This window comes from Leucoraja erinacea, chromosome 3, assembly GCF_028641065.1.
Source record: "Leucoraja erinacea ecotype New England chromosome 3, Leri_hhj_1, whole genome shotgun sequence".
Taxonomy (NCBI): Eukaryota; Metazoa; Chordata; class Chondrichthyes; order Rajiformes; family Rajidae; genus Leucoraja; species Leucoraja erinaceus.
In genome coordinates this window covers 4147810-4160970 of record NC_073379.1, presented here as the reverse complement: position 1 = coordinate 4160970, position 13161 = coordinate 4147810, and the positions used below count along the sequence as shown (strand labels likewise).

General features: G+C 42.0%; 1 protein-coding gene across 1 annotated transcript in view; it reads left to right on the top strand.

Moving 5' to 3' along the window:
• Window positions 1–13161, top strand: part of ap3b1a (adaptor related protein complex 3 subunit beta 1a) — a 250224-nt gene that overhangs the window by 27899 nt on the left and 209164 nt on the right. The window contains exons 3-6 of the mRNA XM_055631560.1: window positions 1811–1885; window positions 4208–4303; window positions 6738–6898; window positions 11716–11782. Coding sequence (XP_055487535.1) covers window positions 1811–1885; window positions 4208–4303; window positions 6738–6898; window positions 11716–11782 — 399 coding nt within the window. The remainder of the gene's footprint in view (window positions 1–1810; window positions 1886–4207; window positions 4304–6737; window positions 6899–11715; window positions 11783–13161) is intronic.

Below are 13161 nucleotides of genomic sequence, written 5' to 3'. Positions count from 1 at the left end.
CTTCACATAAAAGCCCTCTAAACTAACTGACTAACATTTAAGCAATGATTTACAAATGTTTAAGTGTCTCCCTGGTCTCCGGGGAGGAGGCAGCCACTACAGTAGTACAGACCTAGGTTGACCGTGGGTCGTTTCGGGTCAAGTTTGACGCCAAACGCGAGCTATGGTGTGCAGGCGACATCCTGGAAAAAATGTCCGGTTTTCGGAGCTTTTCGGTTTCCGGAACTCCGGATAAAAGGTTGGGCACCTGTATGATGAAAGATCTGGGATAGAACGAGGGGAGGAAATTCATTTGCTATTGTGGATGGAAAGTTTATGATTTTTAAGAAGGGTTGTAGGCTGTGGATCTATCCCCATTGCAGACAAACATTGGGTGGTGGAGGTTGTGAAATTAACTGAAGGACACGTGTAAGGGACAAATAATTTTGGAAATGTGTAGAGATTGAGGTTAAACAGATATTAATGGAAATAAGCCATTGAATAGAAGAATAGAAAAGAATGCTTTTTATTGTCATTCAAACAGCTTGGTTTGAACGAAATTGCATTTTCTACAATTTTAACAATTACAAAAAACCCCAAGACCCACACTTAACACAATTTACACAAACATCCATCACAGTGAATCTCCAACACCTCACTGTGATTTGATTTGATTGGATTCAATTTATTGCCATTGCACTTTTCAGTGCAACAAAATGGTTTAGCCTGCAGTCATAACATAGAATAAATAACAAACACTCAACACAGTTTAAAGTCCCAAAGTCATTGTCTCTTCCCTCCTTGCTCTCCCTCTGCGCTGAGGCAATCCAAGCCTCCGATGTTGTGACCCCGCCGGGTGATGGTAGGTAAGTCCCGCGGCTGAATCCGTGCTCCGCAAACGGGCCGGTTCAAACTCCGCGGCCCGGGGCGGTCGAAGCTGCCGCCCTCCAGTCCAGCGGACGCAGCTGTAGTTGCGGGAGCTCCGGAAAACAGAACTTGAGCTCCCGATGATGTCGTCCACTGGCCCGCGGCCGAGCCTCCGAGGCTCCAAAGTCGGGTCGGAAGTTGGGTCGCACCACAACCACAGCCCCGAAGCCGGCCAGCCTCGCGTTGGTAAGTCCTGGCTCTGCCTCCGCAGCCTCGAGGTCGGTCGCAGTTGGAGGCCGCCAGCTCCGCGATAGGCCTCAGCGCAGACGGACACGGAGACGGGGGATACGGCAGGAAAGGTCGCATCCCCCCCCTAAGGAAGTCAAAAAACATGTTATACCCACCCCCCCCCACATACACAACTAAATAAACCGAAATAAACTGTAAAAACGGGACAAGAGAAAACAAAAAGCAGTAAAGACAAACGGACTGCAGGCGAGCCGCAGCTGCAAGGCAGCGCCGCCACTTCCGGATGGCGAAAGCCTTATCTCTTCCCTTGCTCTTCTCCTGCGGTCCAGTGGGATTATGGGATTCATAAGTATGGTTGAATTTGGTACCTTCTTTGGTATTCCCCCCACCAGCCAGGCAATGCAAGAGAATATAAATGGTACTCTGGCAGCAAGTACTCCAGCCTAACATTTAAGATGAAATGCAATGGGGAATTAAAGCTGGAATTATCTTTTATTTATAATTGAGTATCAGCATTATTTACCTTCCATCTCCTTTTAAAATCACCGGGAATCAGCTACGGCCAAAAGGTTGTTTAAAGCTTGCATGGTTTTCTGTAAACTTAAACCTAAGCCATTTACACATTTAAATAGATTAGCATGCCTTTCAGACATTGTGTAATTAATGCAGAAGAGTACATCTTGCTTTGTAATGCAGACTATTCTTCATGTTGCAGATGATTGCTAAAGGAAAAAATGCTTCTGAATTGTTTCCCGCTGTGGTAAAGAATGTGGCCAGTAAAAACATTGAGGTATGTTCCATTGACTATGTACGAAAGCCTTTTCCCATTCCTCATGATACTGTAAAATAGACAGTCAAACACAATGCATGTAAATGGATATAATGCCAGTGCCTTGTTGTGAACTTTTAATACATAGAAAATTACCTTTATTAAAAATTGTTCCATCAAAGGTCACACTGTATGGTTTATTTCTATTTGAAGAATACATTCTGGGATCAATCACTTTTATCCTCAGTTGGGTTAGTAATAGAATTCTCATTTTGTTGGATCAAATCAGGTTTTCTGCGACGTGTGATTGTGGTTGAAATTATGCAGATTTTTTATTTGAGGATGTGGTATTCAGTCATAAGATGAGAATAGAAGATGATGCAAAAATAACGCATTAATGAATCATCAGCATACAGTTTTTAACAAAATCGAAGATTTGAGCAGAATGTCACGGAGTTTGATGCACTAGAATTGATGGATTAATTAACTTGCTTGCTTAGGACAGTCTCCCCGAGTTCTTAAAGCCGAACACAATGGTGTTATGATTAACATCGCATCAGGAAGCTTCACAGCATGGAGCGAAATAACACTTAGTCTCCGAGTATAGTCACGTCATCCAGCATGTTCCTGTTTCTGGTCACACATTGTTTTTTTGGAGAAAGGCGGCTAGTACTGTGGACTTGCAGTCAGGTTATGTGGGTCTCTCATGGCTAGCATTGATTTTATCTAATCTAAACCTGGCCAAGAGCAAATGGACTATTTTACAACCTTCAATGATTTAATATTGTCAGTTGTACAAAACACATTGTAAAGATTTTTGTATTTTGAAAATCCTTTTTGTTCAAAAATCATAAACCTAGATATCTGTAGTTTAATTACTGAATGTATTATTCTCATGATGGACTGGAGACTGTTATCAAATTATTTTAGATTGAAACAGTAAAACCTAAACTTAAGGTTTTGATATAGCTGATTTCACTTTGATTACCACCAAAATCAATTTTACCTCCACTGCATTTTTCAATATTTTTCTTGCTTCCTTTCTAAGATTTGTTCTATTCTCCCTGCACGCTCTTGTCTTTTATTGATAGGATGGCAGATGCTCAACAGTGAACCTCTGCCAATGCATTGGCTTACCAGGTGGTATGTGGACAAAAGTTTGTTTGATTTGACTTTTCAGCTTGGTGCTGTTTCTCCAGAGAGGAGCAAGACCGGAGCCACAGTTTTATTTTTTATTTTTTAAAAAGGAGACACAGTCTTGATAGTTCGGCAGTTTAGGCAGAATCTCTCGAGTACATGGATAGGTGATGTTTTGGGTCACTACCCTTCTTCGGACGTGTTTTATCGACTTTGAATTTCGATGAATATTGCGCTGCCTGGACTTGCTCACCCACTCATCCATATAATGAAGAGCTGGATTGGACATGCTAGAGGCAGGAAACGTGTTCCCGATGTTGGGGGGAGTCCAGTGGTGAGTCTGTGGAATTCTCTGCCTCAGAGGGCGGTGGAGGCAGGTTCTCTGGATGCTTTCAAGAGAGAGCTAGATAGGGCTCTTAAAAATAGCGGTCAGGGGATATGGGGAGAAGGCAGGAACGGGGTACTGATTGGGGATGATCAGCCATGATCACATTGAATGGCGGTGCTGGCTCGAAGGGCCAAATGGCCTACTCCTGTACCTATTGTCTATTAAAAGAGGACACTTGTTTGAGTGAATTGATCAATCAAGAGAAACTTGACATATTCCAAATGAAGTGGATTTCAGGAAAGATAAAATTAAGGACAACATTTTTAAGAGCCCTATCTAGCTCTCTCTTGAAAGCATCCAGAGAACCTGCCTCCACTGCCCTCTGAGGCAGAGAATTCCACAGACTCACCACTCTCTGTGAGAAAAAGTGTTTCCTCGTCTCCGTTCTAAATGGCTTACTCCTTATTCTTAAACTGTGGCCCCTGGTTCTGGACTCCCACAACATCAGGAACATGTTTCATGCCTCTAGTGTGTCCAAGCCCTTAACAATCTTATATGTTTCAATGAGATCCCGTCTCTTCCTTCTAAACTCCAGAGTGTACAAGCCCAGCTGCTCCATTCTCTCAGCATATGACAGTCCTGCCATCCTGGGAATTAATCTTGTAAACCTACGCTGCACTCCATCAATAGCAAGAATGTCCTTCCTCAAATTAGGGGACCAAAACTGCACACAATACTCCAAGTGTGGTCTCACTAGGGATCTGTACAACTGCAGAAGGACCTATTTGCTCCTATATTTGATTTGTCTTGTTATAAAGGCCAACATGCCATTCGCTTTCTTGCATTAATCTTTTTAATCTTGCATTAATCTTTTGCAGCTAAAGAAATTGGTATATGTTTTCCTTGTACGTTATGCAGAGGAGCAACAAGATCTGGCCTTGTTGTCAATCAGCACGTTTCAACGTGCATTGAAGGTCAGTGTTGCCAAAGGCCTGGGAGCAGTATTCATGAAGCATTGTTGCAAATTAAACTTAACCAAGTAATTTGAATTTTGAAAATAACGTTCTTTTCCTAATTGCATTTATGACACCATTAGTTTTTTTTAAATTTAGCTTTGTTTTCTTTTGTATAATAATAGTCATCTTTCCTCTTCAATTTCCATCATTTGTAACCAAGTTAAGAAAACCAGTTATAATTTTAGAAACCAAGAACTGCAGATGCTGGTTTATAGCAAATATAGACACAAAGATTTGGAGTCACTCAGCGGGTCCTGGCAGCATCTCTGGAGAAAAGGTTGGGTGACATTTCAGGTCGAGACCCTTCTTCAGACGGTTATAATTTTAGCATGTTTAATTTGTAAGGGAATTTTATTATTGTTAAAACAACAATCTTTTATTAAGATACGAAAAGTATAAGTGCATTATTTTGTTTAAAACATAGCTTAGTTTCCAATTTAATATATATATATATATATACCGTGTGTGTATAATACTATATATATATATAAATCTCATATATATATTATATATATATATATATATATATTATATAATTTTTTTTTGTTGTATATGTGTGTATATATATGTGATATTAATATATATATATATATATATATATATATATATATATATATATATATATATATATATATATATATATATATATATATATATATATATATATATATATATATATATATACACACACACACACTCTGGCAGCTTGTTCCACGTGCGAACCAAACTCTGGAAATAAGTAGGAAGGTATCAGAAATGGTCTGTGAGATTATGGCCTGGTGATCACCTGTGGGGTCATGGCCCAACAGTTGCCCTCCATGTCCCTTGTAAATCATATCGCTCTTGCTATAAACTTGGGACTTTTTATCCTACCGAGGATAAAATACTCTGGATTCACCTAATGAATGCCCCTTGTGATTTTATGCAAGCATGTAAGATCACTCCTCAGTCTCTTATACTCCAATGAATAAATACTAGCCTGCCCATCCTTTCCCTCGTACTTATGCCCTTAAGTCCTGGCTACATACTTTACACCCTTTAGGCTTAGCGGCATTTTTCCTAAAGCAGAATAATAAAAACTGTACCCAGTACTCCAAATGCAGCCTCACTGACTTCTTGTACAACATTCAAACACCTGTTCTCAATGCGATGATTGATGACAGTCAGCATACCAAATGCAGCCTTCACTACCCTGTCTACCTGTGTGGCTACATTAAATGTTATGTATTCCTCGGCCCCAAGACGCTACCATTCACTGCTAAAGCCCTACCTGGTTTGCCTTTTCCAAATACAACACCTCAACATTTCCTGAGTTGAACACCATATAGAGTATAGAACTTGGAAAATATGTAATATTTATTGATTAGTACAGGTGTTAGAGGTTGTGGGGAGAAGGCAGGAGTATGGGGCTAGGAGGGACAGATTGATCAGCAATGATTGAATGGTGGAGTAGACTTGATGGGCTAAATGGCCTAATTCTGCTCCTATTCCTTCTGACCTTATGAAAGGGCCCTTTTGACCCAGCGTCCATGCTGACCAAGTTGGCATTCGGGCACGCTAGTACCATACTCCTGCATTTGGACCATATCCATCTGAACCCTACCGATCTATATCTGTCTAAATGTCTCTTGAAAGTCCTAAATGCAGTTCGTTACAGATACTCAAATTATCATTCGAGTAAAAAGGTTTCCCATAAGGTCTCTCTTAAATCTATTGCCTCTCATCTTGAGACTATGACCTCTACTTCTGGTCTACCCTGCTCTGAAGGGGGGGGGGGGGGGGGGGGGGGGCGAAGAGAAATTACAATTTGCCATTCCTCAGCTCCGAGCTGATCAGGACTCTGCTGCAATTTATTCTTCAGCATCCCTGGAGAACATGGATAGGTGACGGTTTGGGTCAGGACCTTTCTTCCACTGATTTTGCAGCAGAGTAGTTAAAATGTAGAAACACTGAACGGCAGATGCCGATTTACCAAGGAGAGACGCAAAATGCTGGAGTAACTCGGCGGGTCGGGCAACGTCCCTGAAACAGAGTCGATGAAGAAGGGTCCTGACCCAAAATGCCACCTTTCCATCTCCTCCAGGGATGCTGCCTGACCCAGCATTTTGTGTATTTTCTTGGTATTTGAAGCGGCATTTGAAGTTCCTTGTTTCTACATCTATGGCATGTGGCAAGGCTTATGATGCAGTTTGCAGGATCTAAGCAGTGAGTGAGCCCCACTCAGCCTGATCCAGGCCATTGGCATGTGTCTCTCTAATGCTAATGCATATGGGCTTACATTAAAAATACCAATCAATGTTGAAAGATCGTTGTCACCAATGAAACTGAAAGAAGTCGTGTAGATATGGGAGTAGAAAATGTTCTTCAGCTAACAGTTTATTCTTTATCCCAGGACCCTAACCAGTTGATTCGGGCAAGTGCTTTGCGAGTTCTGTCCAGTATCAGAGTATCGATCATTGTTCCAATAATGATGCTGTCCATTCAGGAAGCTGCCAGGGACCTTTCTCCATACGTCCGGAAAACTGCTGCCCATGCTATTCAGAAACTCTACAGGTAGGTATCGTTTTTAATGAATTGTATTTGAATTTGATCGTAGTGTACTTTCTTTCTTAGTGTAATTGGTCATTTCAAAATTCTGGAAAGTAGGTGATGGAATATTCTAGTTGCTTGGCGGGATGTGGAAAAATTGCACTGCCTTTTCCTAGACATACCTTTCAAAGTTGCCTCGAACTACAAAATTTGCACTCAGTCTGCCAAGCCCTGTCGGATCTCCCCTGCTGTTAATCATTTTAACTCCCCTTCCCATTCCCATATAGACCTTTCTGTACTAGGCTACCTCCATTGCTGGTGTGAGGTCACACGCAGACTGGACGAACAGCACCTCGTTTTTCATTTGGGTAGCTTACAACCCAAATTGAATTCTTCAATTTTAGTCAACTGACCAACAACACCCATCTCTTCCCTGTGGCCCACCTAGATGCATCATTTCCCTTTTCCCCTGACCCCCATCCCATTCGATACGATACGTTACAACAGAACTTTATTTATCCCAGGAGGGAAATCTTCCTCCAACACAACAAGATACATGAAACATGAAACAGTGTGAGAAGCATCCTCCCCTTCAAAACCATCTCCAGTCAATCCAACTCCACCCCCAGGTCAGAGCCAGCCTTCTTGATGAGCTTGTCAATTCTATTGGAGTCGTCGACCTTCAGCCTGCTACCCCAGCACACGGCAGCATAGAAAATAGCACTGGCTGCCACCAATTGGTCGAACATCTTACTGCAGACGTTGAAAGAGCGGAGCCTCCTCAGAAAACACAGACAGCTCTGTCCCTTCTTATACGGTGCCTCAGTGTTCCTGGACCAGTCCACCTTCTTCCCTTCACAATTCATGCCCCTTCTCTCCTTACCGTGGCCAAAATAAAGCCAATTCTGTCAAGGCAGCACTTTGAGACGGTAATCCACGCCTTTGTTACCACTCGGCTGGATTACTGCAATGCACTGTATGTGGGGGTTAGTGGGTCCTCCATCGCCCGTCTCCAGATGGTACAGAATGCAGCTGTACGTCTTTTAACTGGCACACGTAAACATGAGCACATTTCGCACATTTTAGCCTCACTCCACTGGTTGCCTATTCAGTTTAGGAATTATTTAAAAATTATTTTATTTGCTTTTAAATCCCTGAATGGTCTTGCCCCGCCCTACCTATCTGAATTTCTACACCCTTATACACCCGGCCGCTCTCTCAGGTCAGATAATCAGCTGCTCCTGAGTGGGCCTAAAACTAAGCTGAAGCTCAGAGGGGACCGTGCCTTTGCTGTGTCGGCACCCAAATTATGGAACAATCTGCCTCTCCACATTAAACAGGCCTCTTCTCTGTCTGTTTTTAAATCGCTTCTTAAAACCCATCTCTTCTCCGTGGCCTTTGATACCCAGTAAGATGTCGACTTTATTTATTTACTTGATTTAAATTCTTATTTTTTGATTGCTTTTATTCCGTGGCTTTTATTTTTACTCATGTTTTATGTCTTTTAATTTATTGTTGTATTTCATATGTAATTTTTGCGCCTCATGTGAGCTGTTATGGTGTCTGTTTATGATGTCTTGTTTATTCTTCTGTACAGCACTTTGGTCAACATTGGCTGTTTTAAAGTGCTTAACAAATAAAGTTGGATTGGATTGGATTGGATTTTTGTCTCCTGTATTCACTTATCACTTACCCCCACCCCTCTTCCAGCGTTCTCCTCTCCTCTCATTCCCTTCTTCTCTCCTCGTTTCCCTACTCCCCCCCCCCCCCCCCCCCCCACTCCACTGCTACCATGATCCAAAGATGGGTCCCTACCAGAAGCATTGCCTATTCATGTTCTCTAGAGATTCTGCCTGACCTGCTGAATTACTCTAGCACTTTGTGTTTTTTGCTCAAGATTCTAGTTGCTTGGCGTGGACACGTGGGGCAGAATTTATAATGGGGAAACAAGGAAATGGCAGAATAGTTAAACAAGTACTCTGGTTCTGTCTTCACAAACAATCTCCTGTAAATACTAGGGGACCGAGGATCTAGTGGGAGGGAGGAATTGAAGGGAATCCACATGTCAGAAAATGGTGTTGGGTAAACTGTTGGGACTGAAGGCAGATAAATCCCCAGAGCCTGATGGTCTGCATCAGAGTACTCAAGGAGGTTGCCTCAGAAATTGTGGATGCGTTGTTGATCATTTTCCAATGTTCTCTCGATTCTGCATCAGTTCCTGTGGACTGGAGGGGAGCCAATTTTTAAGAAAGGAGGGAGAGAGAAAACGGAGAATTATAGAGCAGTTAGCCTTACGTCGGTAGTGGGGAAGATGCTTGAGTCGATTATTAAAGATGTTATAGCAGTGCATTTGGAAAGAAGTGAGAGGATTGGTCAAAGTTGGCATGGATTTATGAAGGGAAACCATGTTTGACTAATCTTCTGATTTTTTTTTTAAGGATGTGACAAGTAGAATGGATAAGGGAGCCAGTGGATGTGGTATATCTGGACTTTCAAAAAGCATTTGACAAGGTCCCACATGAGATTAGTGTGCAACATTAGAGCACATGGTATTGGGGGTAAGGTATTGACATGGATGGAGAACTGGTTGGCAGACAGGAAGCAAAGAGTAGGAATTAACGGGTCCTTTTCAGAATGGCAGGCAGTGACCAATGGGGTGCTGCAAGGTTCGGTGCTGGAACCCCAGTTATATACAATACATATTAACGATTTAGATGAGGGAATTAAATGTAACATCTCCCAAGTTTGCGGATGGCGCAAAGCTGGGTGGCAGTGTGAACTGCGATGAGGATGCTATGAGGCTGCAGGGTGTCCTGGATAGGTTGGGTGAGTGGGCAGACCCATGGCAGATGCAGTATAATGTGGATAAATGTGAGGTTATCCACTTTGGAGGCAAGAACAGGAAAGCAGATTATTTTCTGAATGGTGTCATATTTATCTATTAGTCGGAGTCTCATTTCTTCAAGGCGTGCTATGTCCATCATATTCCTAATCCACATTTTAACAGTTGGTGTGGTTGTATTTTTCCAAAGATTATTCTTGACTTGAAAATCTTTGTAAATATATCAAATATATCACTCCAAAATTTATTCAACTTTGTACATCCTACATTGTACTATCCTTCGAGATCTTTATCATTAGCTCATGTTCCCAATCTTCCCTTAGTGCTTCTGTTGAGGGTGATTCTCTATTTAATATATTATTATAAAAGTATGATATTAATTATTATTTGTGAATTCCTGGGTGATATTCTTGAATGCATCTGTTGCAGGTGCAATGGACCTGAGTGTGCTTGTACATCAGTCACTGAAAGTAAGCATGCAGGTACAGCAGGCAGTGAAGAAAGCTAATGGCGTGTTGGCCTTCATTACGAGAGGATTTGAGTTTCGGAGCAAGGAGTTGTACAGGGCCCTGGTGAGACCGCTCCTGGAGTATAGTGTGCAATTTTGGTCTCCTAATTTGAGGAAGGCCATTATTGCTATTGAGGGAGTGCAGTGTAGGTTCACCAGATTAATTCCTGGGATGGTGGGACTAAGATATGATGAAAGAATGGGTTGACTGGGCTTGTATTCACTGGAACTTAGAAGGATGAGAGGAGATCTCATAGAAACATATACAATTCTTAAGAGGATTGGACAGGCTTGATGCAGGGAAAATTTCCCGATGTTGGGGGAGTCCAGAACCAGGGGTCACAGTTTAAGAATAAGGGGTAGGCCATTTAGGACTGAAATGAGGAAAAACGTCTTCACCCAGAGAGTAGAAACATATACAATTCTTAAGAGGATTGGACAGGCTTGATGCAGGGAAAATTTCCCGATGTTGGGGGAGTCCAGAACCAGGGGTCACAGTTTAAGAATAAGGGGTAGGCCATTTAGGACTGAAATGAGGAAAAACGTCTTCACCCAGAGAGTTGTGAATCTGTGGAATTCTCTGCCACAGAAGGCAGTGGAGGCCAATTCACCAATGTTTTCAAGAGAAAGTTAGATTTTGCTCTAAGGGCTAAAGGAATCAAGGGATATGGGGGGGGGGGGGGGGGGGGGGGGGGAAGCAGGAATGGGGTACTGATTTTAGATGGTCAGCCACAATCATATCGAAAGGCTGAAATTAAATGAACTAAAGTTAATTGGGAAATGTTGCTGGGCCGCCAGCATCTGCTCACTTTCCACATGTTTATTTAACCAGTTGGAATCTGGTTGTGCCTCTGGAACCTAGGTTTATCCAGTGGGCTGTAATGAAGCTTCTGCAGTACCGTGATGAGGCAATGGGGGCGATAGTTCTGAGGCGGGCCACTCCAATGAGCTTGACAGGCTTTATCTTTAAACAAAAAAATCAAAGATGAAGACGTTTCTATCAAAGCTGATAAAATGTATTAATTGCTGACATTCATAAATATTTCAAATCTTACAATTCATTTAAATATGGGGAAATGTTTAAAGACTTTTATAAAAGTGATTCAATTCTCCAAAGCTAAAACTAAAAACTGTATTAAACTAAAATATTTGCTTTGGAACAATCCTCAGGCCAGAAATTCCCATTCCATCTAATGCCGTTTCTGATTTTAAGACCCAGGGGCACAAAGACTGTATTTTTCCTGGAGGGCTTGTGGTGTCCAGCAGCAGCACTGTGCCACAGCATTTGTTGCACAGTAAGACCTAGACTTTCAGTGAGTCCGTACACAAAGGAGACTTCAGTGTGCACTGCTGAACGCTAGTTTACACCTTCAGAGCAACAAGCCACGGCCTTGCATATTCTTGCTCACAGAGTTAAATTTAGAGGTTCATCAAAGTTAAAATGCGAAGATTTGCCATTAATCCATATTTTATTTCCATTCACACCCGCAGTCTGGATCCAGAGCAGAAAGAACCTTTAGTGGAAGCAATTGAAAAGCTACTGAAAGACAAAAGTACGGTGAGTCCTCATCTACATTTGCCGGATTGTTCTAGCGTTGGATTGATCTTGAGGAATATTTAAGCCAAGACATGTGACCTATTTTGAAAACAATAACTTAAGAAATAAAAGCATGACCGGACCAAGTCCTTTACTGCTGTGCAGGACGGAACTGCAGATGCTGGTTTACACCGAAGATAAACAAAATGCTGAATTCAGCCGGTCAGGCAGCATCTCTGGGAAAAAGGAATAGGTGATGTTTCGGGTCGAGACCTTTCTTCAGATTGAGAGGGTTGCCAGGCTCGCTGACTTGCTCCAGCATTTTGTGTCTATCTTTGATCCTTTTTGGCTGCTCCACTGTTGGCTGATCTGATCCTCGGCCTCAATTCTAATTTGTTCTGATATCCCCCAACACTTTATAACCCAAAATAATTATCCATCTAATCTTAAATACGGCAACCTAATATTACAGACCTCTGGGATGGAGAATGCAAAGCTTTGCAGTCCTCTGAGAGGAAAGAATTGTACTAATTTCAGTTTTAAGTGGTTGCCTCTGTTGGTGAGATTGTACCCGGAGCTCTTGATTGTCTAACCAGGGAACCATCTCCACAGCACCTACTTTGCAAAAGCTCCTTACAATCTTGTCTGAAGAAGGGTTTCGGCCCGAAACGTTGCCTATTTCCTTCGCTCCATAGATGCTGCTGCACCCGCTGAGTTTCTCCAGCTTTATTGTGTACTTCCTTACAATCTTGTTGCCTGCTTGCTCTGTCTACATCTGATCTAAATACATTGAATATTGCCTGGCTTTTGATATTTACTTTAGTATTATAAAATATATTTTACAGCTCGACTACATTCAAAAGGGTTTGGTTATAATGGCTAGGATGTTTAAGTCTTTACTTTTGGACGATAGACATACAGGGTGGATGCAGTCCCCACGGCCCATAGAGTTCGAGCTGACCTGTGATCACTAGCACTACCCTATTACAATCCTGTTGACAATTTACAATTTTACCAAAGCCAATTAAACTCCAAACCTGTACATCTTTGGAGATAACCGGAGCACCCGGAGAAAACCCACACGATCACAGGGAGAACGTACAAACTCTGTACCGACAGCACCTGTAGTCAGGATCGAACGTAGTCAGGTCCCTGACGCTGTAAGGCAGCAACTCTACCGCTGCACCACCGTGCCGTCAAGTCTTTATACATTTGATATCCATGAGTGAACCAAAGATTATTTTTATGTAGCAAAGTGACTTTATTTTGCTCGGCATACTTTTCAAATTCTTTCAATTAATCTTCACCTTTTTAAAGGATGCATGGGCAATTTGTAAGTAAAAGATGTAGTCTTTGTATCTCAATAATGAGATGACTGTCGACATATTATCAATCTGCCT